The sequence below is a fragment of the Aegilops tauschii genome, chromosome 3 (assembly GCF_002575655.3).
Source record: "Aegilops tauschii subsp. strangulata cultivar AL8/78 chromosome 3, Aet v6.0, whole genome shotgun sequence".
NCBI lineage: Eukaryota > Viridiplantae > Streptophyta > Magnoliopsida > Poales > Poaceae > Aegilops > Aegilops tauschii.
The window spans coordinates 327177819-327199975 of record NC_053037.3 but is presented as its reverse complement, the minus strand read 5'-3'; the positions used below and the strand labels follow the sequence as shown (position 1 = coordinate 327199975).

At 48.8% G+C, this 22157-nt stretch overlaps 2 protein-coding genes across 2 annotated transcripts; both read right to left on the bottom strand.

Annotated features, from left to right (window-relative positions):
- Positions 1-1584: 1584 nt before the first annotated feature.
- Positions 1585-20854, bottom strand: LOC109770082 (glycerol-3-phosphate acyltransferase 1). Its single transcript, XM_020328797.4, has 2 exons — positions 14303-20854; positions 1585-2732 (listed from the first exon to the last, which is right to left on the bottom strand). Exons 1-2 carry the CDS (start codon positions 15050-15052, stop codon positions 1872-1874), a joined length of 1611 nt encoding a protein of 536 aa, XP_020184386.1. The 5' UTR covers positions 15053-20854; the 3' UTR covers positions 1585-1871.
- LOC109770085 (glycerol-3-phosphate acyltransferase 1-like) lies at positions 20826-21587 on the bottom strand. The gene has a single exon (XM_020328802.1). It carries the CDS (start codon positions 21585-21587, stop codon positions 20826-20828), a length of 762 nt encoding a protein of 253 aa, XP_020184391.1.
- Positions 21588-22157: the final 570 nt, after the last annotated feature.

The window sequence follows — 22157 nt, the reverse complement described above, 5'->3', positions numbered from 1 at the left end:
TTACCTAATTAACTAAGGAACTATTTCTTCTTAATGTGCAGGAATCCTGCCATTTTGAAACAAGGAGTCGCAAACCATGTCGGTAGACCTCTGATGTTTAGGCACTGTACCACTGTTAGGGCATTTCTAACCAATCCCCAGTAAGGCCGTAAGCGAGAATAAATTCGGTTATCCTCCCTTACGGCACACCTAACCGATCCCCTAACCGGTATATTGGAGTAAAAATTATCCTCCACCTCCCAATATCCCCTCCAATCTCCCTAAATATACTCACTCACACCACGGCCGAGTAGAAGTGTTGCCTCTCTTTCTCCCATCCCGCATCGCCTTCTCTCCCGTTGCCGCCGCACCTGCGCCCCGCCGCAGCCACCGATGACCGTCCCTTCGGCCGGAATGGGTAGCTGGACCCCTCCCTCACCCCGCCGGCCACCGCCACAGGCTTTCCGCTTCCGGAAATCACGTATGCGCCGCCGCCCGTGCCGAAGAAGAGTTTGGGGATGAAAAAAATACACAGGGTTGAAGCTCCTCCTGCAACCGCGGCAATGGCCTCCGAGGTGGCCACCGCCTCTCCGGCGATGGCTCGCTGCTCACCCTCCGAAGCCAAACGAGTTCGAAAGCCAACGGCGGCAGCGTCGACGCTCGCCGAGGCGACCACAAAGAAGAAAACAAAGAAGGCCAGAATGGCGCCTCGTGCAAGGCCGACGCTTCCTGCAGCTACTCCGGCGCCCCACGACCATTCGTTTGGCGCGGGCGCGGCCGCAGCTGGCAACAAGCATCACGACCGCCATGTGCTCGATGAAATGCCTACATCGCGTCCAAATGCAAAGAAGAGGAGATGGCGAGGTGGATGAGCTCAATGTGTTGGTGGATGAGAAATGGAAGGCCAAGTTTGCAGCTGAAGAGAGAAAGTTGAAGGCCGAGGAGTGTAGGCTTGCACTTGAGAAGGAGAGGAATCGTGATGCCAAAAAGGCTGAAGAACGTGCTATCATGTTCATGAATCCAAATACAATGGATGAAACCGCAAGGAAGTATTGGGTGCTCACTCGTGGAGAGATCTTGGAAGCCTCTCTTCGGAATGTTGGTGGTGACCTAGGTGTTGGTGGTGGTGGTGATGGTGGTGGCCGAGATGGTGGTGGAGTTGATTTCTTCGCCAAGGACCTCGTTTGAGTGGTGGTGGCCGAGGGGGTGGTGGTGTTGATGGTGGCCGAGAGGATGACGGTGGTGATGGTGGCCGAGAAGATGGTGGGGTTGATTTCTTCGCCGAGGACCTCGTTTGAGTGGTGGTTGCCGCGCGGGGGGGGGGGGGGGGGGGGTGCTGCCATTGGTTGGCTCGATGAACAACATATACATGCTATGTTTGTGGTAATTTTGGATCTTATTGTGTTTGAAGTGATGAGTTTTGAGTGAATTTTGCATGTTTTTATTTGAAATTCGTGATGATGAAACTAATATATGGTGTGACGGTTATGTTATGCACGTTTTATATTCTCATGATATATATTGTGTAGTCTTTACAGTTGATGCGGTTAGACACAAAATCTACAAAATTTTGTTTTACTCTACTAACTACGAGGATCGGTCAGATGCAGTCAACATTAGTGGAGTAAAAATTTACTCCACCCACTTATAGGGATCAGTTAGAAATGCCCTTAACAACAAGGCGTCGTAGTTTGATTAGATTTCATTACAGTGGTTTATTTATCGACTCTGGCAGCAAACCAGTTTTTGTCAACACACGAAGTAAGAGAAAACTCAATAGATCCACTACTCCTCGAACGGATTACATTACATAGGAGTAACTAATATTTGGCGAATTTTGATTTGCAGGACGCGTGTATCTTCAGAACACGCTCAGCTGCTGCGCGAGTCCTCTACTTGCGGACCACACCGTCGTTCCCGGCGAGCATGATGTACTTGTCACGGCGACTAAGCCCGGTGCATTCGAACCCAAGCGCCTCGCCGAGCCGCCGCTGGACCCAGTTGGCTACCTCGGCGCTGGTCCTCCCCCCTGCGCGCGTCTGATCCCGTGGCACGGGGCCCAGGAACTCCACCCGGTACGCAGGCACCGGGTTGGCGAAGAACGCCAAGGGGTCGAGCCACTTGTGGCCGCTGGCCGTCGTGCCATACAGCGACGTCACCTGCGCGTCCAGCGCCACGGGCTCCATGTCGTCGGCCAGCTCGGCGAACAGCGGGCTGAACCGCAGCAGGTAGGGCTCGCGGCAGGTGGTGCCCTCGGGGCAGACCGCGAGGTCTCCCTGCTCCAGCAGCCGCGACATCATGGCGGCGTCGTGGTCGCGGTCGCGCGTCAGCCGCACGGTCTTGATGGGGGCGATGATCTCGGAGAGCCGGCTGAGGCTGTACGTCACGGCTGGCACGGGCTTCTGCAGCGCGGCGGTTAGCATGATCGGGTCCACCAGTGTCCGGTGCGTGCACACAAACAGGACGCCCCTGCGCTTGGCGCCGGCCTCCTGGACGCGGCGGCCGGAGGTGCGGAAGCAGACTCCAGCCAACGCGCTGGCTGCAAAGCTGATGTTGTATGGCAGGACGATGCCAATGGAGATGCGGATGACGGAGAGTATAAAACCGAGCGGCAAAAATAGGAAGAAGGCGAGCATGGCGGGGGCGGTGGGCAGAAAGGCGAGACGTCCGTCGTGGAAGATGAGCGGCTTCGGGTACCTCTCGCGCGGCAGACGGGCGGTCTTGGCACTCTCCCAGCTGACGACGTAAAGCTCCTGCGTTAAACCAGGCCACCGATCAAGATTCAGTAACAGCGGGAAAAATGGTCTTCGGGAGAAAATGAACAGTAGTAAGAGGTAAATTTCTTCGGAAAAACTAACGCCCACACTGTGGCATCTTGCACATCGCCCACACGCCTCTATCACCACTCATTTTGCCACATAGGAACATATGACATCAGCAAGAATCTATAGAGCAGTGGAGGATGGCGTCCCAACGGTCGTCTTGCTCTCGCGCACCCACCACCACCGCCGGCCCAATCCGCGGCCGCCGCGGCACCCAACCACAGCCCCACCCGCCGGTCGCTCACTCCGAGGTCCGGCGGCCAGATAACGCCCCAAGACGGAATGGTGTTGGTGCGGCTGCTCCATCCCGCACTGTCCCTGACGCGCCGCTTCCTGGTCGGTCTCGTCCCGCCTCGGCCGATCTGGAGCCAGACAACAGCGGCTGGGTCGAGGTGCGTAATCGTCGTCGTCAGCGCCGTCAAGACGAGGCGCCCTCCGTCAGTCGGCCCGTCCGCCCCAAGCTTTGGATTCCTAGATGGCTGGTGGGCAGATGCTTTAGGTGCCTGGACTCGGGTCACAATAAAGCGGAGTGCTTTGGGGAGATTCGATGCCATCGTTGCTGGGAATCCGGCCACATCGCCCGTGATTGTCCGCCACGCCCAGACTCGTCGCTTTCCTCCCCACCGCATCACAGATCCGGCCGCTGCCCGCCCACTCGCGCCTCCACTGTGCTGTCCTCGCGTGCCCCCATTGCCTCCAACAACGCTACGCTCTGTCCAGCCGGATCTCGTCCCAGCCACCCCGCCGCCGTCCGCCAGCAAGCGCCGCCCCGCCCCCCACCCCGCCGCCCGCCGCCTCCAGTCACGATGGCGCACTACCCCCCCTCTTGCTCGCGACCGCTTTCCAGGGGAGATCCTGACCCACGGTGACCCGGATCTGAGGCCGGAACGGGGGGGCGGGCTCATCTCGCGCACAGCTGGTATGGAGGAGCTGGAGGCGGACTTCCGCAATCGCGCTCTGCTTGCCACGGTAGGGGGGAGGCGGCCTGCGGTTTCGCCCGAGGCCTTGGTCCAGTCCCTGACTCGAATCTGCGGGGTGGAAAGGCGGCATGTCAGGGTCGAGGTCACCCACCCGGCCGATTTCTTCATCACGTTCGCCTCCAACGCGGATTGTGACAGGGTGTTCTCCTTCTCTGGCAAACTGCGCTGTGCGGGGGCACCCATTGCCTTCCGGCGATGGCACAGGAGTGCGCTTGCATCGAGCGGCAAGCTCGGTTTCTTCTGCAAGCTCGGGATCGAGGGCTTGCCGGCGAGCGCCTGGGAATGCGGGGCCATCACCTAGCTCATCAACAACCTGAACGGCCAGCTTGTTGAGATATTGCCTCCGGAGGACCGTTGGCAACTGGAGGTCACTGCATGGATGCGCAACCCGTCGGGCATCCCGAAGATTTATGATCTGGAGGTGCCGGAGCCGGTTGGCCTGATGGATTCGTTCGAAGAGGAGCTCCCAATGTCACCACCTCTCCCTGCCCCGCCTACTGAGAGGGCAACTCTGCTTCACCCGCTCACCATTCACGTCCTGGATGTGGTGGATCGCACCGTACCTACCTCCAATTTGACCCCAACTTTGAGCCTGAAGATGACGAGGATGTCACGAGGAGGCATGACTATTCCCGGTGCTGCTACAGAGGGAGGATCGACGGCACCGGCAGGGGGAATGTGCCCAACTCGGGCGGTCACCCTTTTAGAGGCCCGGGAGGATATGGCATGGCGGGTGACTGGGGTGGTGGCCGCAGGGTCACCGGGTTCTTGGCGCCGGCAGGGGGCATGCCCACACCGTTTCTGCAAGCCAGCGGCCGGTCCACCGCCACCGCCAGTGCTCATTCCTCCGGCCATGACGTGGCCACCACCACAAAGATGGCGCCCGCTGGGGGTGTCGACGGGTCTGGATCGCTGGCAGCAACCGCCGTCGGCTCGGGAGCAGGTGTTGACACACCAGAGCTGCAGCGATCCGCTGCTTCCACGGCAGTTGGCTCCAAGGCGTTGGGTACAACCCCGGTCATCGACAAGGCATCATTCTGGGGCGTGGCCATGCCACGACGGCTTGCCTTCAGCCCGGAATTGCCAGCTACGGCGGTGCAGGAGGCGAGGGTACACGGTGGTGAGCTGGAGGAGGACGAGCTCAACTCTTTGAGCTCTTCATACATGCTACCAACCCTGCTGCACGCGCTCATCTGCTGGTAGCCAAGGGCCCCCTGGCTCACCGGGCACTCTTGGTAATGATACTCTGGCTGGTGGGCATGGGGATGCAGAGCTTCAATTGACTGATGACACGATCCAGACACAGCACAACATCCAGGAAATCTCAGTTCAGAGCATCCCGGGGAGCAGTAGCACTCCGAGCCCAGTGCGCACTCCTGTGGCGGTGCCACTTGAGCAACATCAGCTTCTCCCTCCTGTGATGAACAAGGCAGATCAAGACAGGGCGCTCGGGCCTTGTGATGCAGAAGTGACACTGCTACAGGCCATCGGGTGCACACCTGCTCAATCCATCTTGGGGCTCAGGCCGGCAGCGTCGGCACCGGCGCATCGCAAGAAAGCCCTGCCACCTAACTTCACGCCAAGACAGAGTGCCCGACTCAGCAAGAACAACGACGGCCGCAACACGGGGCCCGTGCAACGGGCCCAAACTGTCCTGTTGCGGCGCATGGGGGTGATCAAGGTTGAAGAACATGTCTCTGATGAGGCGCTTGACGAGTACCTCAAGCTGTTCGACAAGCCGCTCGCCCCTCATCACATCAAGGTGGTGGCGGCCATCTTTGCTTCTGAAGATGTCGACTTCGAAGAGCCGGCGCACCATGGATTCTACGCCTTCGAACTCCCTGAGGCGGTGGAACCATGCGGCGCATAGGTGTCTCCACGCGGATTCGGTGGTTGTACCAAGTTATCCATGGATATGTCACTAGGAGTCTTGGTATGGAATGTTAGGGGGCTCAATAACCCCGCTAGGCGATGCTCGATCCGGTTGTTTATGCAGACTTGCAATGTACCTCTTGTTTGTTTTCAAGAATCCAAGTTGGCTATTGTGGACTCGGTGGTGATAACCAGACTCTCGGGCCAGGTTTTGATGATTTTGATTTCTTGCCAGCGGTGGGCACTAGGGGTGGTATTCTGTTGGCATGGAAGGCACATCATCTGCGTGTGACTGATATTCACAAGGGCGAATTAATGATCTCGGCTAAGGTTCTCTCCCTGACAGACGGAAAAGAATGGATGGTCTCCACAGTGTACGGTCCACAAGGAGACGAAGATAAAGAGAGGTTTCTGAATGAGATTGTTCAGTTCGGTGACCAAGTTCAACTGCCGTGGATCCTCAATGGGGACTTCAATCTTGTGTGCAGCGAGGAGGAACGCAGTTCGCGGAGGGTCAACAGAAGGCTGATGCACAAGTTCAGACACACTATCAACAGGTTGGGTCTCCATGACATGCCAATGGTGGGGAGACGCTTCACGTGGTGCAACCAGCAAGAAAACTCCATCATGGCCAGGCTGGACAGAGTATTTTTTAACAACTCCTGGGAGGATTTATATCCTATTAGCGATCTGCTCCCGCTAAGCTCCACGATTTCCGACCACTGCCCTTTGCTTCTCACATGCTCTTTGGCGAGGCCGCGGGCGCGCAGATTCCGTTTTGAGAACTTCTGGTGCAAACTACCAGAATTCTTCGACACGGTTAAAGCAGCGTGGGAGGAGCAGGTTTATGGGTCGGACCCCATGAAGATTCTCAACACCAAACTGTTGCGGACCGCCAAGGCACTTCGGCGTTGGGGCCAGAAGAAGTTGAGTTTCATGAATCTGCAGTTCCAAATAGCCAGCGAAGTGATATTGCATTTGGATAGCGCTGAGGAGAGCAGACATCTATCTGATGCCGAGAGAAGTTTGAGAGCCTTTCTCAAAGGCAAATGCCTCGCGTATGCTTCCCTGGAAAGGGTGCGGTTAAGGCAGAGAGCAAGGCTGAGGGATCTACGGGAGGGTGATGCCAGCTCCAAATATTTTCATATGAAGGCTAATGGTCGCCGCAGGAAGCACCTTATCCCATATCTGAAAACGGGCGACAGGACGGTCACGTCAATTGAGGACAAGTTGGGTCTTGCAAGGGAGTTCTTTGGTAACCTGATGGGCAAGCCGACCAAACGTGGACACTCTATCAACCTGGATGTTCTTGATTTGCAACAACTGTCCGCGGAGCAGGCACGTGCCTTGGAAGCCCCATTCACTGAGGAAGAAGTCAAGAGGGTCATTCTGGATATGCCATCCGAGGACGGCTTCACAGGCATGTTCTTCAAGGTTTGCTGGGAGATCATCGCTGCAGACTTCATGGCCGTCATGAAGGCACTGTATGAGGGATGGTTCGCTTCTTTTGGAGACCTGAACAGCTCCATTCTCTCGTTGCTGCCTAAAAAGAGTGATTCTCTGGACATCAGCGATTTCAGGCCGATTAACCTCATCCATGGTGCAGCGAAGATTTTCGCCAAGGTTTTAGCTGTTCGGCTGGCCCCTATGTTACCGGCTCTAATATCGCAGGCTCAGAGTGCTTTCGTCAGCAGACGCAACATCCACGAGAACTTCAAATTTGTGCGCAACACTGCTAAGCTGCTACACAGTAAGAAGCTACCGTCGGTACTCATGAAAATAGATATTTCTAAAGCCTTCGACACTTTATCTTGGGAATTTCTCCTGGAGGTTTTGAGAAAAAGGGGCTTTGGATCGAGGTGGTGCGCCTGGATCTGCGGGCTTCTATCCACGGCCTCCTCCTCCGTACTCATCAATGGTGAGCTCTCGGAGGCCTTCGCTCTCGGTCAGGGAGTCTGTAAAGGAGACCCCCTTTCGCCAGCTCTTTTCATCCTGACCATGGACACCATCCATTGCATACTACAGTGGGCAGCACAACAGAAATTACTCTCTGATCTGGGATGTCAAAGCAAGGTGCCTAGGACATCTATATTCGCTGACGATGCAGTTATGTTCTTCAGACCAGTGCCCTCGGACCTGCGGGTTATGTCGGAGATCCTAAAGTTATTTGGGGAGGCATCAGGGCTACGGATCAACCTTCACAAAAGCACGATCACGTGCATCCGCTGTGAGGACGACCTTGCCATGGCAGTTGAGGGACACTTCCAATGCCGACGACAACAATTCCCGATTCAGTACTTGGGCTTGCCACTGTCTATCTTCAGGCTTAGGCGCCATGATCTGATGCCCCTAATCGACAATTTCTCTGGAAAATTCAAAGGGTGGAAGCCGAAGATGCTAGCCACGGCGGGCCGCCTCTCCCTTACACGATCGGTGCTGATGGCGCTGCCGATCCATTTTATGGCTGTGCTACCACTCCCGATGTGGGCCATTAAAATCATCAACAGAAAATGCAGAGGGTTCATTTGGAAAGGAGAAGAGCAAGTTAGTGGGGGGCACTGCCTCATGCCTTGGGCAAGGGTTTGCATGCCAAGGGAATTTGGAGGACTAGGGATCATTAACCTTAAGTGCTTTGGGATGGCCCTGCACTGCAAATGGTCGTGGATGAGGCGGGACTTGGAAGAGCGGCCGTGGCATTGGCTTCCGGATAGCACAGAAAAGGAAGTGCAGGCCATGTTTGCTGCTGCTTGCCATATGACATTGGGGGATGGAGCGAGGGCCAAGTTTTGGACCGACAATTGGCTTCCGGACAGACGCTCAATCGCGACCATGGCGCCGGCCCTCTACTCTTTTGTCAGGGACAAGGGCAGATCGGTCAGAGAGGCTCTCCACAACAGATCTTGGATCAGGGACATCACTGGAGGGATTTCCCTCGTTGCCATAGCACAATACCTTCAAGTCTGGGACTTGGTTCAGGAAACAGCCCTGGCTCCAGACTCCCATGATCACCTTGTATGGAAGCTCACTTCGGATGGCCAGTTCTCCGTCCAGAGTGCATATCAACTCTTCTTCATGGGCAACACACGGTTTGCCTGCTCCAGACCAATATGGAAATCCAAGGCACCTCCAAGATGCAAGTTCTTTATGTGGTTGGCGGTCCACCTGAAGTGTCTCACGGCGGACAATCTTGAGCGGAGGGGTTGGCCATCCAACGGCATTTGCCCCCTTTGTGCGCAGGAGCCGGAAAACTGCTCGCATTTGTTTGTAAATTGCAGATTTACACAGTAGCTCTGGTGGAGCTTCAGAACCTGGACGGGGGCTAATTTCCAGGTGCCCAGCGAGCATTTTGGCACGACGGAAGACTGGTGGCTGAAGGCGAGGGCGGCAATCCCGAAACCGTTACGGAGGAATTTCGACACGATCGCTATCCTGATACACTGGAGGTTATGGAAGGAGAGAAACGCGAGAATTTTTGATAATGTAGCCAGCACCGTAGACAGGGTGCTGGAGTTAATTAAGGAAGACATTAGAATGTGGCGGGCTTCAGGTTGCATTTGCGACCTGCCGGCGAACGCCTAATTTTGTGTTGGGTCCCAGCTCTAGTCCGCCTAGACTGCTTCCTGGCTGTACTATGTACTTCTCTTCCTATCTAATATAATTCGGCCACCGGCCCTTCGACATCAGCAAAAACCTTTTTGGTTTTTGGCTTAAAAATGTTTTATCTCCTAATTAAAAAATCAAAACAAAAATCCATTTTCACCATTAAATCCGTCTCGACGAGATCTTCAAAACTAGACCCCATGTTGATATGTTTCGATGAATTTTTTTTTGCCCACAAGTTGCCATGATGTTTACACTGTAGTTGACATAGTGTTTAAATTAAAGTTGCCATGTGGCAATTTTAGTTTGTAGAGCATGACAATTTTAGTTTTTTTATGATGGCAATTCTAGTACTTTGACCATGAAAATTATTTTTTGTATGAACCATGGCAATTTTAAGTGCATGTATCATGGCAATTTTAGTTTATGGTTCATGGCAAGTCTAGTTTCTTAATTTCTCGTTTTATAATATGTCAAAATTTACTTTTAAATGTAGAAGAAAATAGCTGAAACATGTCATGGCAACTTCAGTGTAAACATCATGGCAATTCATGTGCAATAGACATGGCAACTTTTAACTAAAAAAAATTCGTCGAAATATATTGATATGGGATCTAGTTTCAAAGATCTCGTCGCGAGAGATTTAATGATGAAAACGGATCTTCAATCGGATTTTTCATTTAAGAGATAAAACATTTTTAAAACTAAAAATCCAAAAAGATTCTCACATGCATGCATGCGGTGACGTGGTGCAGTCCGTGTGTTATAAGGCGTGTGAGCGGTTTTGGCTCCCACCACACATGTGGGCGTTAGTGTCGTCCAATTTATTTCTAGTTATGCCTAAATCTCAGTCGACTAAGATTATGTCAAGTGACAAAACATATAAAGAAAAATCATATGGATCTTCGTGCAAGATGTCATGAATATAGCATGTTAAGTTTCAGTCGGCTGAGATTTGGCAATCTGATTTCTCCTTTTCATTGGGTATTACTAGTCGGTTTCAAAATAAGTTGATCCACGTACGTACAGGATAAACGTAGAAGCTCCAGCCAACAAAGCGAAGAACTAGTGGATCAGTCACTGCAGTTGTCTATTAAGTCTTCTATACTAGCACTAGCTGTGTGACCCGTCCATTTACACGCCTAGATTTATTGGGTACCGTCAGTCAGGTTTAAAGTGATCTAAAATGTCTTACATTTGTTTGCAGAGGTTGTATTATAATATTCAAAATGTTTTTGAAATATAAAAGCAAGTTGAAATGTTAACATTTTGATACATTAATTCTCTAGGCTCGTTAAGGCAATTTCAGTGGTCACATTTATGTTAGTTACAATATGAATTTTTCAACATGTTAACTTAATAGTAATTATGCTTGTTTTCCTTATTTTCAAAAAAAATATGTTTTTGGATGAATAGACATTATTAAAGGGCATGCCTTTTCATCAAAACTATTTTCATCAAGGGGCATGGAAGAGACAAACAACTGTGTTTTAGCCAAAAGACATGAGGGCATCCAACATGGACCCTCAAAACGTCCGGACCGAGCTGTCCGGACACCGCAAGCCATCCAACTTGTTACCATACCGGTTTGTGGACGTATCCGGTTATTTGAAATCCCGCAAACTGGCCGTGTATCGGGGGGTGGGGGTGGGTGGGGGGGGGGGGCATCTGGTCCGTCGGCACGTACGTCACACACCCTATACAGTTCCATCAAAAACATCTCCCGTGTCAACAGCCTCTCCCCCGTGACCACACCTTCGCTCCCCTCGTTGCACGGGTATACCCAAAAACACTTTGTTTTAAAAGTTCACAATTTTAAAAAAAATATTCATGAATTTAAACAATGTTTATTACATGACAATTTCTGCACGAATATGAAAAAATACTCATGAATTATAATTTGTGTTCATGAGTTTCATAATTGTTCAAGGTTTTAAAAAAATTCACGAAATTTAAAAAATGTTCAAGGATTTTAATAATATCTGTAATCTAAAGAAGTTCACGCATATGAATAAATCTTCGTGGATTTCAATAAATGTTCACAATTTTGAAGAAACTTAATTTGCCAAAATGTTTAAGAATTTAAACTTTGTTCTTGAATTTCAAAATATATTCATAAATATGAATTTCCATAATAACATTTGGGAGGAAAATAATTAATACCAAAACTAAATAATGGCGCAACAAAGCGTGTGTTATCCTCTAGTGATTTAAAATTCTATTAGTGATTAGTCTTAGGGACGACGATCATCTAGTAGGTTTTACAAACTAACTAAATTGCCAAGGACATAGGTGTGCATGTTTCTCCTAGTCCCACATGTTAGCCTTTTTTATTTGATGCATGGTTTAGAAAAAGCTTGAAAGGTATTCATTTTTTTTGTAGAATACATTGTACCTAAATATTTGATCCACACTACTTTTGATCCTCTCAACAAACAATTATACGAACTTAACATGTCACCTTGCATGAAAAAAGAACTACATTAACATGCACTACACATGCTACTTATAATAAATAATGTTCTAATACTATAAAATAAGTACATAATTGCGCATGTGTTGACCATATTAATTAAACTGTGTAAAAAAGTACTTCTATTATGTAAATACTTGTTTGGTAAGCATTTATTTGCTTACTAAAGAAAACAAAATTTATTTGTCCAAAAAGTAGAGTTTTTTTTTCTAAGGAAAAGATCAAGCTCCGATACCATGTTGAAATATATTGCCCGCCTCTACCCATCAGTTCAGGCTATTGGAATAGGTGACTGGAGCATAAATTCAATATGGTAATCGAGGCAAGAGGTGTTAAGTTCAAGACCCCAGTGGTCTGGAGCATGAATTCAATAGCGAGGTTTAATTTATCTATCAAATATAATATATGTTATTATACATATGTACAGAAAAAAATACCTAGATTTTAATATGGCAAATATCACACTCTCTCTCTCTCTCTCTCTCTCTCTCTCTCTCTCTCTCTCTCTCTTTACTATTATTAATCCATGAGTTCTTCCTTTTTTTGTGTAGCTCACATGATTATGTACTTCCTAATAAATTATATGAATATGTCGAATACATCTATATGTACATGGAAAATGTTTTCAGAATATTTTGAGATGTATGTCCTCGGTTTTTTTTAAGTGCTCACTAGAGCTCGGGCGGGCTTGGTTGCTCCTTTTCCAAAAAAATATGTTCTCCACCCATCCAAAATTATCAAAATTAATCTCATACGTAAATGGCATGATTTCATTTGCATTACTCAAGTTTCTTGTTAAACGCAATCTATGCTCATTTCGGACAACTCTCCATTATCTCTCTTTGGCCTAGGTTGGTAAAAGACCTCAGGGTATCCGGACCCTCATTAAAGCAAAACAAGAAAATCAAGTCTGGCCTGGGCCGACAAAAGCTCAATTGATAGCGTTGCCATCACCAAATATAACTTTTTCTCTTCACCAACTTAATTTGTCAAAGAGGCGCTGCTCACTTTGTTTCGAGATTCACCGGTTGATTTTAGACGGGGTTCCATGCTTTCTAGCCTGTTTGTTAGTTGTGAAAAAAAATAACAAATGCAGACACTTTTACCAGAAACATGGCTACTCTAGCTCACCAACGTTTTTTTGCATACCTTGCGAATAAATGACTATTTCACAATAAATTACTGGCACATGATTCACCCTCAGATCACATACCAATTTTTTTGTTATTTTTTTCATAGCTTTCAATCTAGTTTTCAAAATTTCTTAACTAAGCGAGCATGTTCTGCCAGGAGCGCGCAAAATCCATTCTCCTCACTCCTGTGTAACTCCATGGTATGCTGCCACTTCAATACAGGTGCAAAGCTTCAATGCAATTTCCAAGTTAATGCCTCGTCCTGTCATGCCGATGTTTGCCGATGTATAGGCACTTGCGGGAGGTGCCTTGGGAGGAAACACAAGGTTTTAAACTGTCACCAAACATACTAAAGGTTCCCATGTACCGGCCACACCAGAGATTGGATCTGAGATCGGGCTCTCCCAGTGTCTCGCCAAGTTTATGCATCTCTCTTTCTTTTTTTTTTGCGGGGAAGTTTATGCATCTCTGCCTGTCCAGTAAAAGAAAAGGTCTATCCCCTCTGCCTCCAGAGTACCAAAAAGCGTGTAGCCAAAATGTAAAAGTAAATTTGAGTTGCCTACTAGTGTCGCCCCGTCCTTGTGCTATTGTTCAAGTAGGAGTGGTACATCCCTTCCCCTATGTTTTCTTCCCGACCCCACACCTATCATGCTGCCACGTACAAGACAGGGAGTCCTGTCCGCGCAGTACGGTCACGTCTTTTTTTCTCTAAATATTATTAATGCAGACGGTTGGGAACGCGATAGCTGAAAGTGATTAAATAAAGGTACATACGTGACCTATCTCCTTGCGCTCAAAAGAGTCTCTCTCCCCATTATTCCTTGGAAGCGTCCACAAACGGAACTGATGTGCAGACGATGAATGGTGTGCACGACCGCCGCACGATCGACGCTTTCGTCTGTTGCCATGCATGGACGGAAGCAATTGATTGTCGTGCACAAATCGTTCGCAAGATGTAGTGTGCATAGCAGTGCTCGTCGAGAAATCCATTGGTGCAAAAGGCTACGCAAGACAATAATTATTATGCCGCTCATCTGTACATGCTGTTTTCAGGTGCTGGCATAATAATTGTAAGGGCAAAATGACCACTCCCTTAGCTTCACAGGGGTAAATCCACTTGTTGATGCATTTTCTCGGATGTCGTTTACATGTACATATTCTTTTGAAAAGGAGGATGTGATTTCTCGGCTGGCAACAGAGTACGCTTGGGTAAGTACTAGTCACTCCGTTTATAAATATAACATGTTCTAACATTTTTCATAAAAATAACAGAACGAAACTGTAGGGCACCACGATGAATTTAAGCACGCAAGACAATGCAAAAGAAGTCACCACTTCGGAACGTTGGGACTTGGGACTACGTGGGTACAGTGATGAACTAAAGACAATCGTACGTACAGTACTATTAGTAGTAATAAGGAGAAAAAGCGCGAACGAATGCACCTTGCAGTAGGGGGCACAGAGTTGGTCGAGTGGGTTGGAGCCCCGGACGACGCCAACGTCGGCCATGTTGCCGTCCGCTTCGAACGCCTCCCTCAGCGTCTTCTGCCTCAAGCCCGGGCCTGGCCCTGTCCCGCACAGCAGCCCGGTGAAGTACCACACGCGCCCTACCTCAACCATCTGGAGTTCGCACCCGGCAACCACGTTGGCGGCCATGTACTCTTTGAGGAAGCACTCCGCCATTACCCTCGGAGTGCTCGTCAACGCCACCTTCCTCTTCGCCGGCAGCCACAGGTGGTCGTACACCTGCGCGTGGAGCCTCTCCATGTAGAACTTTGGCAGGATGGCGCGGGCCACGAGGTCAGTGTCCCGTGGCCTGAGCCCGACGAAGGTGACGAACGTCATGACCCGGACGCCGGCGTCGGAGCGCTCGCCGAGTATCCATACAAGGGGGAAGAAGCAGAGCAGCACCAGCGCCCGGAGCAGGCTGCCGCCCTCGAAGGCGACGAGCATGAAGTAGGGGAAGATGCCGGTGGACCTCAGGAGCCCGCCGTGGAAGTCGCACACCACCGTCCTATCAGCAGCGGACGGCATGGTGCGCTCGGAGCTGGAGATGGCTTCGGTGGATGGCTTGGTGCTGCTGGTGGAGTCACGACAGTACTGGAAGGCATTGCTGCGGAGCTTCCTGGCCGCGCGGTACAAGTTGATGAGCCAGTGGACGGCTATCTTGGGGAGAATGGCGTGGAAGACCATCTCCTGTTTCCTATGTCCGCACCGCACGGACACTGTATCTGTGCAAGCTTCACCAACTTGCCTTTCTGATGGTGTCTTGCTGCTACAAATGGCGAAGTGCTCGGGATAGGAGAGACGATGAAAAGGTGGGTGGTGCCAGTCGTGGGCTCTTGGCAGTCGCACCGCGCTAGTGCAACTGCGGGTTTACAGGAGATTGATCGGTGACGGAGGAATATATGGGGATGAGAGGAAGGAACGGGATCAAGCTGTGGAAGATAATTAAGGTGGTAGGTGGGAGAAAATAGGGAGCCGGAGACAGACCTATAGGAACATCATTCAAAGGTTGAAATCCGACAAACTTCTGCCAGGGTAAACAATAACTACGGTTAAAAAGTGTATAGGAGTATCATTCTTTTTTTTTTGTTGGATGTATAGGAGTATCATTCAAAGGTTCATGTCGTTGTAGTTTTTTTTTTTGCGAGGTCATGTCGTTGTAGCTGATAGGTAAAATTGTCCATGTCACCAATGTCGTGGGGTTTTTGAGGCAATATTCATGGTTTGAGATTTTTGTGTAGACAATCTATCAAACCTACACCATGCGAATTCTCGTACCTGGATTCTTCACATACAATGGGTGTCTTGAGTGACCACATCTGAGTCAGTCTGATGGACGTCGTGCTTCTCTTACGATTGGGATTTGGTTGTTATGTCAACTGGGTTGATCGATATCGGGCCAGCCGAGTGAATCTCCTCGCAAAAACTCAGGGCGTTTGAGCCAGCTGGGTCGAATCCTGGTCATGGGCCTACCCTGGGGGATCCCGTCGCCAGTGAACCCCGAGTCCTTCAAGATCTCTGGGATGGCGCCGACTCCTTGGATGAGGAAAGTTTTTGGTGGGAACTAACTGTGATAGTCATTTGGCCGACTGAGTCGAGGCCTTGATGGACTCGAAGCGTATCGAAAAGGTTACCTAAAAGCAATTTTAAGTATCACACTCATTAATACCCTACATGCTTAGCGGGGAGCCTGGCTTGTGGCTCGTCAGAGAGCATATCATGGATTTCGAGTGATGTCGAAGAACACATGGTCTTATCCTAGTGGGTCATTGCCAGTTTGTGAACCCGAAGAGGTGCGCCGATCCACATCTTCAGAACTTAGCCATCGGACTTGGGCATTTGGTTAGGGGACCAACTAGTGCCACAGGGGTTGCCGAATCCGTATAATGCTTGGCGTCTCGAGTGAGCTATGACTTGTGAGAGGTAGTCATTGGCTCTTTTTTCTCAACGAAAATGAATGTCCGAGTATGAACGAGTCTGGTAGAGCACCAAGTGCAAACCTAGAACTGCTTGGTGAGGTACTTGGTACCCCTCTCTTGGTTCGCCCACTGCATGATGTGACACCTAACATGGTCAAGCTTTAGTCAAACTCGAACCATAGGCAACGCGAAGGGTGACAGTCGTCAAACGGAATATTTGACCGTAATGTCCCATCGGCTGCGCGCATTAAGTGCGGATCATCGAGTGGTTACGCCGCGTGCCACTATACCGAGGTGTGATCACCTTGGGTCCCATGCAAAACGTGCACATGATGGACTGTAGTCGTAGTAGTCGGCTGTACGTGGCATGTGGGTGAAACCACGAAGTAATGACGTTGCCTCAATTACCGCGCATGGTTCGGGCGGTTACTCCTATGACAACGCGGGATTTGATTCCATGTGGTGGATGATTTGACAATAGTGGGTTTTAAATCCCATTACTAGTGAGATTTCAAGGCCAACCGTTTCACCTCCGCTCGCTTATTTAAAGGCACACCGTGGGAGAGGATTAGTTTTGCCCCATTTTGGCTGCTTTTCCTTTCTCTCACCGTTTTTGCGCTCTTGCGAGTGCCTCGAGCGAGCACGACACCAAATTTTCTCCCACCACTTCCCCTCCTCACGACCATGTCAAAGGCAAGGAGGAGGCGCTTAGCTGCCACCGTCGCTGGTGGATCCTCTGCGACCATCCCACTTTTGAGTGATGGCAACTGATGGGGTCCTGTATCGGGGGTGGCTAAGCACCACGGAGCCCGGCCTCATGAACTATAAGGGGCCCACTAGGCCCATTACAAGGAGCAAACCCTAGAAGGCGACGAAGACCTTCGTGGCCTCCAATATTAGAGGGCGGCAGTGCCCCAGATCGCATCTGCCGCCATGTAAACCTTAGATCTCTCATGTCTAGATAAAGGGAGGCCTAGGGTCCTCCTCATCATCTATCCACAGGTAGAAAACTCTCGGTAGCAATCTCATACACCATTGTAACCCCTCGCACGAGGTATCCCTCCACCATGAATAATAAAATCCAGCAGAACATAGGGTATTACTCTTCGGAGGCCCGAACCTGGATAAACCCCTGGCGTGACCTCCGATTCAGGGCTTCCAGCTGCGCTTGGACCCATACCGAGGAAACTGGCGCTATTTTGCACTAGTTAGCGCGCCAGGCATGGGCGGTGCTGGCTGGAGACCGATCTTGGATCGAATATTTTCTGCTTCCGACGGCCTTCCGCCGGGAGAGAGCCTAACCTTTGGCTCCTTCACATTCATCGCTAAGGAGGCAGGCCGTGTCGACATTAACTCACCGGCTAGCCCCATCATCCCAAGGTCTCCTAAGGACCCCGGGGAGGTTACAGCCGATCAAGCAGAGGTGCATCGGCGCCGGGTCCGACGAGACCCTCGAACAGCCTCGGTCCTATGGAGAAGATGGAGGCCGCGCCAATCGTCCAACTGGTCGCAATGGTATGCAACTTATTAGAGTGGAGTGCCACTGTGCATCGCGTAATCCTACATAACTACAAACCTGATCTCAAATGGATCATGTCCGGTCTCGCCATGACGCTAAGCTATACGCCTTAGAGCATGGTTAATGGTGCAGTCAACTGCTGACTATATGACATTGCCATGTCATATATAGTCATCACTTATAGTCACTCACACAATAAGGTTAGCTAAAAAGTTGACTACAAAAGTAGTATGTTTTCTCATATTCTCACTATCGCTTTCTTCATATTTGTTGTATCTGCCTAGGAGCGCGTATATAGTTAGACTAGCATGAGAGCGCGCTTCCCTCACTTTTGCATGTCTATCTCCTCCACATAGACAAAATGACCATGTAAGTTGGCTATAAGTTTGCTATTTTACTTGCTCTTAGTGTGTCTAGGCAAATTATATGCCATCCTGTGTAAATTCTGAAGTGTGCACATGTAACGATGTTGTCCAGCATTAAGCACCGCATCTTACATGGTGTAACATTATATTCTTTGGAGTTGACGTTGTAGTTCTTTTGCTTTGGATAAAAACACAACACTCACACCGCATACTAGCCTCTCAGACAAAGTTTCTGCCCAACCAAACACCCACTAGTGCTACATTCCCTATCGTCGAAAAAAACTTGGTGTTTTGACATGTTTTTGGCCCAACTTAAATGATTACCACCCAAAAAACTCTACTCCTCTGTTCACAAATATACTATGTTTTGAATATTTCAATATAGACTACATACGAACTGAAATGAGTGAACAAATATACTAAAACATGTTTAGATATATCTTATCCAGAAAAAAGTTAGAACATTTTATATTTATGAACGGAGGGAGTATACTATTTTGATTCAATGTATGAAAGTATTATGAAATTTGTCCCCAAAATGCTTCTATAAGATAACTTTTATTTGAACACAAGTTTTATAACTATACCAAATACTTCTTTCATCCCAAAATATAATGCGTATTAGATTTTTAAAAATCAAACTTCATAAATTTTGACAAAAATGTAATTTTTTTATCACCATCAAGAATATGAAATCAATACTATTAGATTCATCATGAAATGTATTTTCATATAGTATATATTTGATATTGCAGGTATAGACAATTTCCTCTTAAACTTGGTCCAAATTTCCGAAGCTTGACTTTCATGAAAATCAATGCGCATTATATTATGGGATAGAGCGACTACAAACTAATGGTAAACATTATGTTCAAACGGCCATGTTAATGTTCGGAACCTCGTCTTTTTTGGGCCTAAGGAGTACAATATAAAACTATTGAATGGAGCCATTAAGTAACTCTCCAACTTTTTTTTTGAGAACAGTAAAACCAACTTGGGACAGTAAAACCAAACCACTTCCCAGCCTTCTCACGCACTATGTGATTATAATGAATTTGAACCCGGGTAATTGCAAAGTATTTGAATTGATACATAAAAAATCAATTGTAAGTTGAAAAAAATATAACTAGGATGAAGATATGTAGGTTAATGTTTTATCCTAGTTGCCCACTTAGTCCCCTTGTCGGCTTAGCATGGTGAAACTCCGTTGAGTTGTAAGGTATGGTTTTTTCTGCTATGTGCATCAACATGATACAAAGGCAGTTGTTTTTAACCCCCTCTTGGAAAAAATGTATTGTATTTGGTCTAACATTATTGCCATAAATTATTCGATATATAGGTCACAATACATACTCACTTCTTTATAGAACCTACAAGTACACTTGCAATTTCATTTTGCTATCAAAGTTGTGAGAACTAATCTGTAACGTAAAATACCATACCAATTGTAAGAAATGCAATTTGGAAAACTGGGTTAGATATAGCCAAGATCCTAGCTGCACTCCAACTACATTGAGATATGTGCATGTTGGAGGTTGTCATCTTTGCAACTTATCTAAGTTTCACATATATCTAAGTTCCGTAGATGGCAGTCCGATATGATTGAGTATGATAAAATACAAGATTCCTTCTGGAAATAGACTACCATTCAGAACAACAACGAGCAATGTATCAAATTTGAACATCGAGATTTTGCGATCAGATGGGGATAGATTTGAAGATTTAGGGATCAGATGGGGGCGGGTCCAAAGACTCCGCTCTACGGCTATAGTAATTGTGACATGATCAAACAATTAAAGTTGGAAGGCTTGTTGCAAATTCTGTAACGTCATATTTAGTTTCTGTTGGTTCTCCTTATAATTGTACTTCCTTACCGTTTGCAGGGATACATTTTTATAGTATTGTCTTAGACCAATCAACAACCTATAGTTTAAAAAGAACTACCTATTGTTTTCCCTTTAAAAGAACGGAAACATGCAGGTCATATAAGGGATAAGATGACGGGAAATGTATTGGAGCACCCGGATGCCATGCACCCCTATATGACAATAGCATTAAATATATCAGGAATTTAAAAAATCTGAAATTCTGGGATATGAAACCACCGTGCCCATTGTACACATGTGCTCATTTTTGTGGGGAATGGGTGCCCGTGGTATCCGTAGCGCAGGAATTACAGTCCAGCATATGTTACATCTAGTTTTTCTCTTCTATACATACAATTTTTTCTCTTTTTTACTGACATTACCATGGACACCCATTCCCCACAGAACTAAACATGGGTGTATAACAGGCACCCATGTTTCATATCCCATAATTTTGGATTTTTTTAAATTTCGTAATATGTCTTTCAGTGCTATATTCATATAGGGGTGTGTGACACCGAAGAGCCAGAAATCATGTTCCAGAAGATGACACTTAAAATTGACGATAGGACAACCTTCAATTCTTTCGGGGACTCCGCCACAATCCTTTGATCACGGTCCAGTTTTGCAGTGAGCCGTGAGGCCGTGACCGCACACGGACAGGTGGCCCTGTAACTTCAAATGCAATCGATCGAGAACGTACTTGTCATATCTTTAAAGAAGTCCTAACTTGATCGGGTGATAATTATACGAGTAGAACTACGATTAGGCAAACAGCACTCTAATAAAGAATTAGCTATAGAACTTTAGTAGACTGTTAAGCACGAATGTACGAACCTTGCAGTAGGAGGTGAAGAGGTGATTAAGTGGGTTGGAGCTCCCGACAACGGCAACGTCGGCCATGCCGCCGTCCACTCCAAACTCTGACCTCAGGACCTTCTCCGTCATGCCAGCCGGCAATGGCCCTAACCTGCCCAGCAGCCCGGTGAAGTAGCAGCGGCGACCAACCTTAATCATCTGAAGTTCATTCCCGACAACTATGTCCGCGGCCATGTACTCTTTGAGGAACCACTCCGCCATCACCTTCGGCGTGCTCGTCACCGCCACCTTCCTCTTCGCCGGCAGCCACAAGCGATCGTACACCTCCGCGTTGAGCTTCTCCATGTAGAACTTGGGCAGGATGGCGCGGGCCACGAGGTCAGCATCCCGTGGCCTGAGTCCGACGAAGGTGACGAACGCCATGACCCTGAGGCTGGCGTCGGAGTGCTCGCCGAATATCCATACGAGAGGAAAGGAGACGAGGAGGAGTAGCGCCCGGAGAAAGCTACCGCCCTCAAAGGCGACGAGCATGAAGTAGGGGAAGAGAGCTCTGGACCTCAGGATCCCGCCGTGGAAGTCGTACAGCACCGTCCTTCCGGCAGCGGCCGGGATGGTGCACCCGGAGGCGGCAACGGTAGATGGCTTGCTCTGCAATCTGCGGAGTTTCCTGGCCGAGCGGTACAAGTTGACGAGCCAGTGGGCGCCTATCTTGGGGAGGATGTTTTGGAAGACCATCTCTACTTCCGGTTCCCGTACGGAGAACGGTGCTTGTGCAAACTTCACCAGCCAGCTGCCAACAATAGCTTGGAGCGGTGCCAGTCGTTGAAAGGTGTTTATATAAAGATTTGTTAGAAGGGATAGAGAGAGATTGGTGAAATCATTGTTTATTGCTTGAGTCTGGACTACATGATCAATTTGGAGTATAAGACAAGTTAGAACATATCCTAGTCTATGTCATATTTCCTAACTAATCATGATACTCAATATCTTCCGCAGTCACAACGGTAGCGATGCAGGCGGTGAGACTGGAGAAGAATCCGAAGGTAAGCCGACGGACACCCCCCATAGTCGTAACGGTCGATGCATCGCGGAAGTCGTGTCTGGACTGGAAACCAGCGAGGTTGCTCAAGCAAGGCGGTAGCCCTTTGTGCCGTTGTCGAAGTAGCTAAGAGCGTGGGTGGTGTAGCCGTGGTCGAGCTAGCCATGCGACGAACGTCGTGGTTGATGTCAAGTCAGGATAGTCGGCGTCGACGAGGTCGCCATGGAGCCACGGGCGCAAGTAGGCGGCGAGTTAGTCATGGGCGC

Excerpts from the sequence above, each read along its gene's own strand:
- LOC109770082 (XM_020328797.4), bottom strand. The coding sequence starts at position 15,052 with ATGGTCTTCCACGCCATTCTCCCCAAGATAGCCGTCCACTGGCTCATC. Across the intron at positions 2,733-14,302 it reads TCTGTGCCCCCTACTGCAAG|GAGCTTTACGTCGTCAGCTG; the intron begins GTGCATTCGTTC and ends GGTTTAACGCAG.
- LOC109770085 (XM_020328802.1), bottom strand. The coding sequence starts at position 21,587 with ATGGTCTTCCAAAACATCCTCCCCAAGATAGGCGCCCACTGGCTCGTC.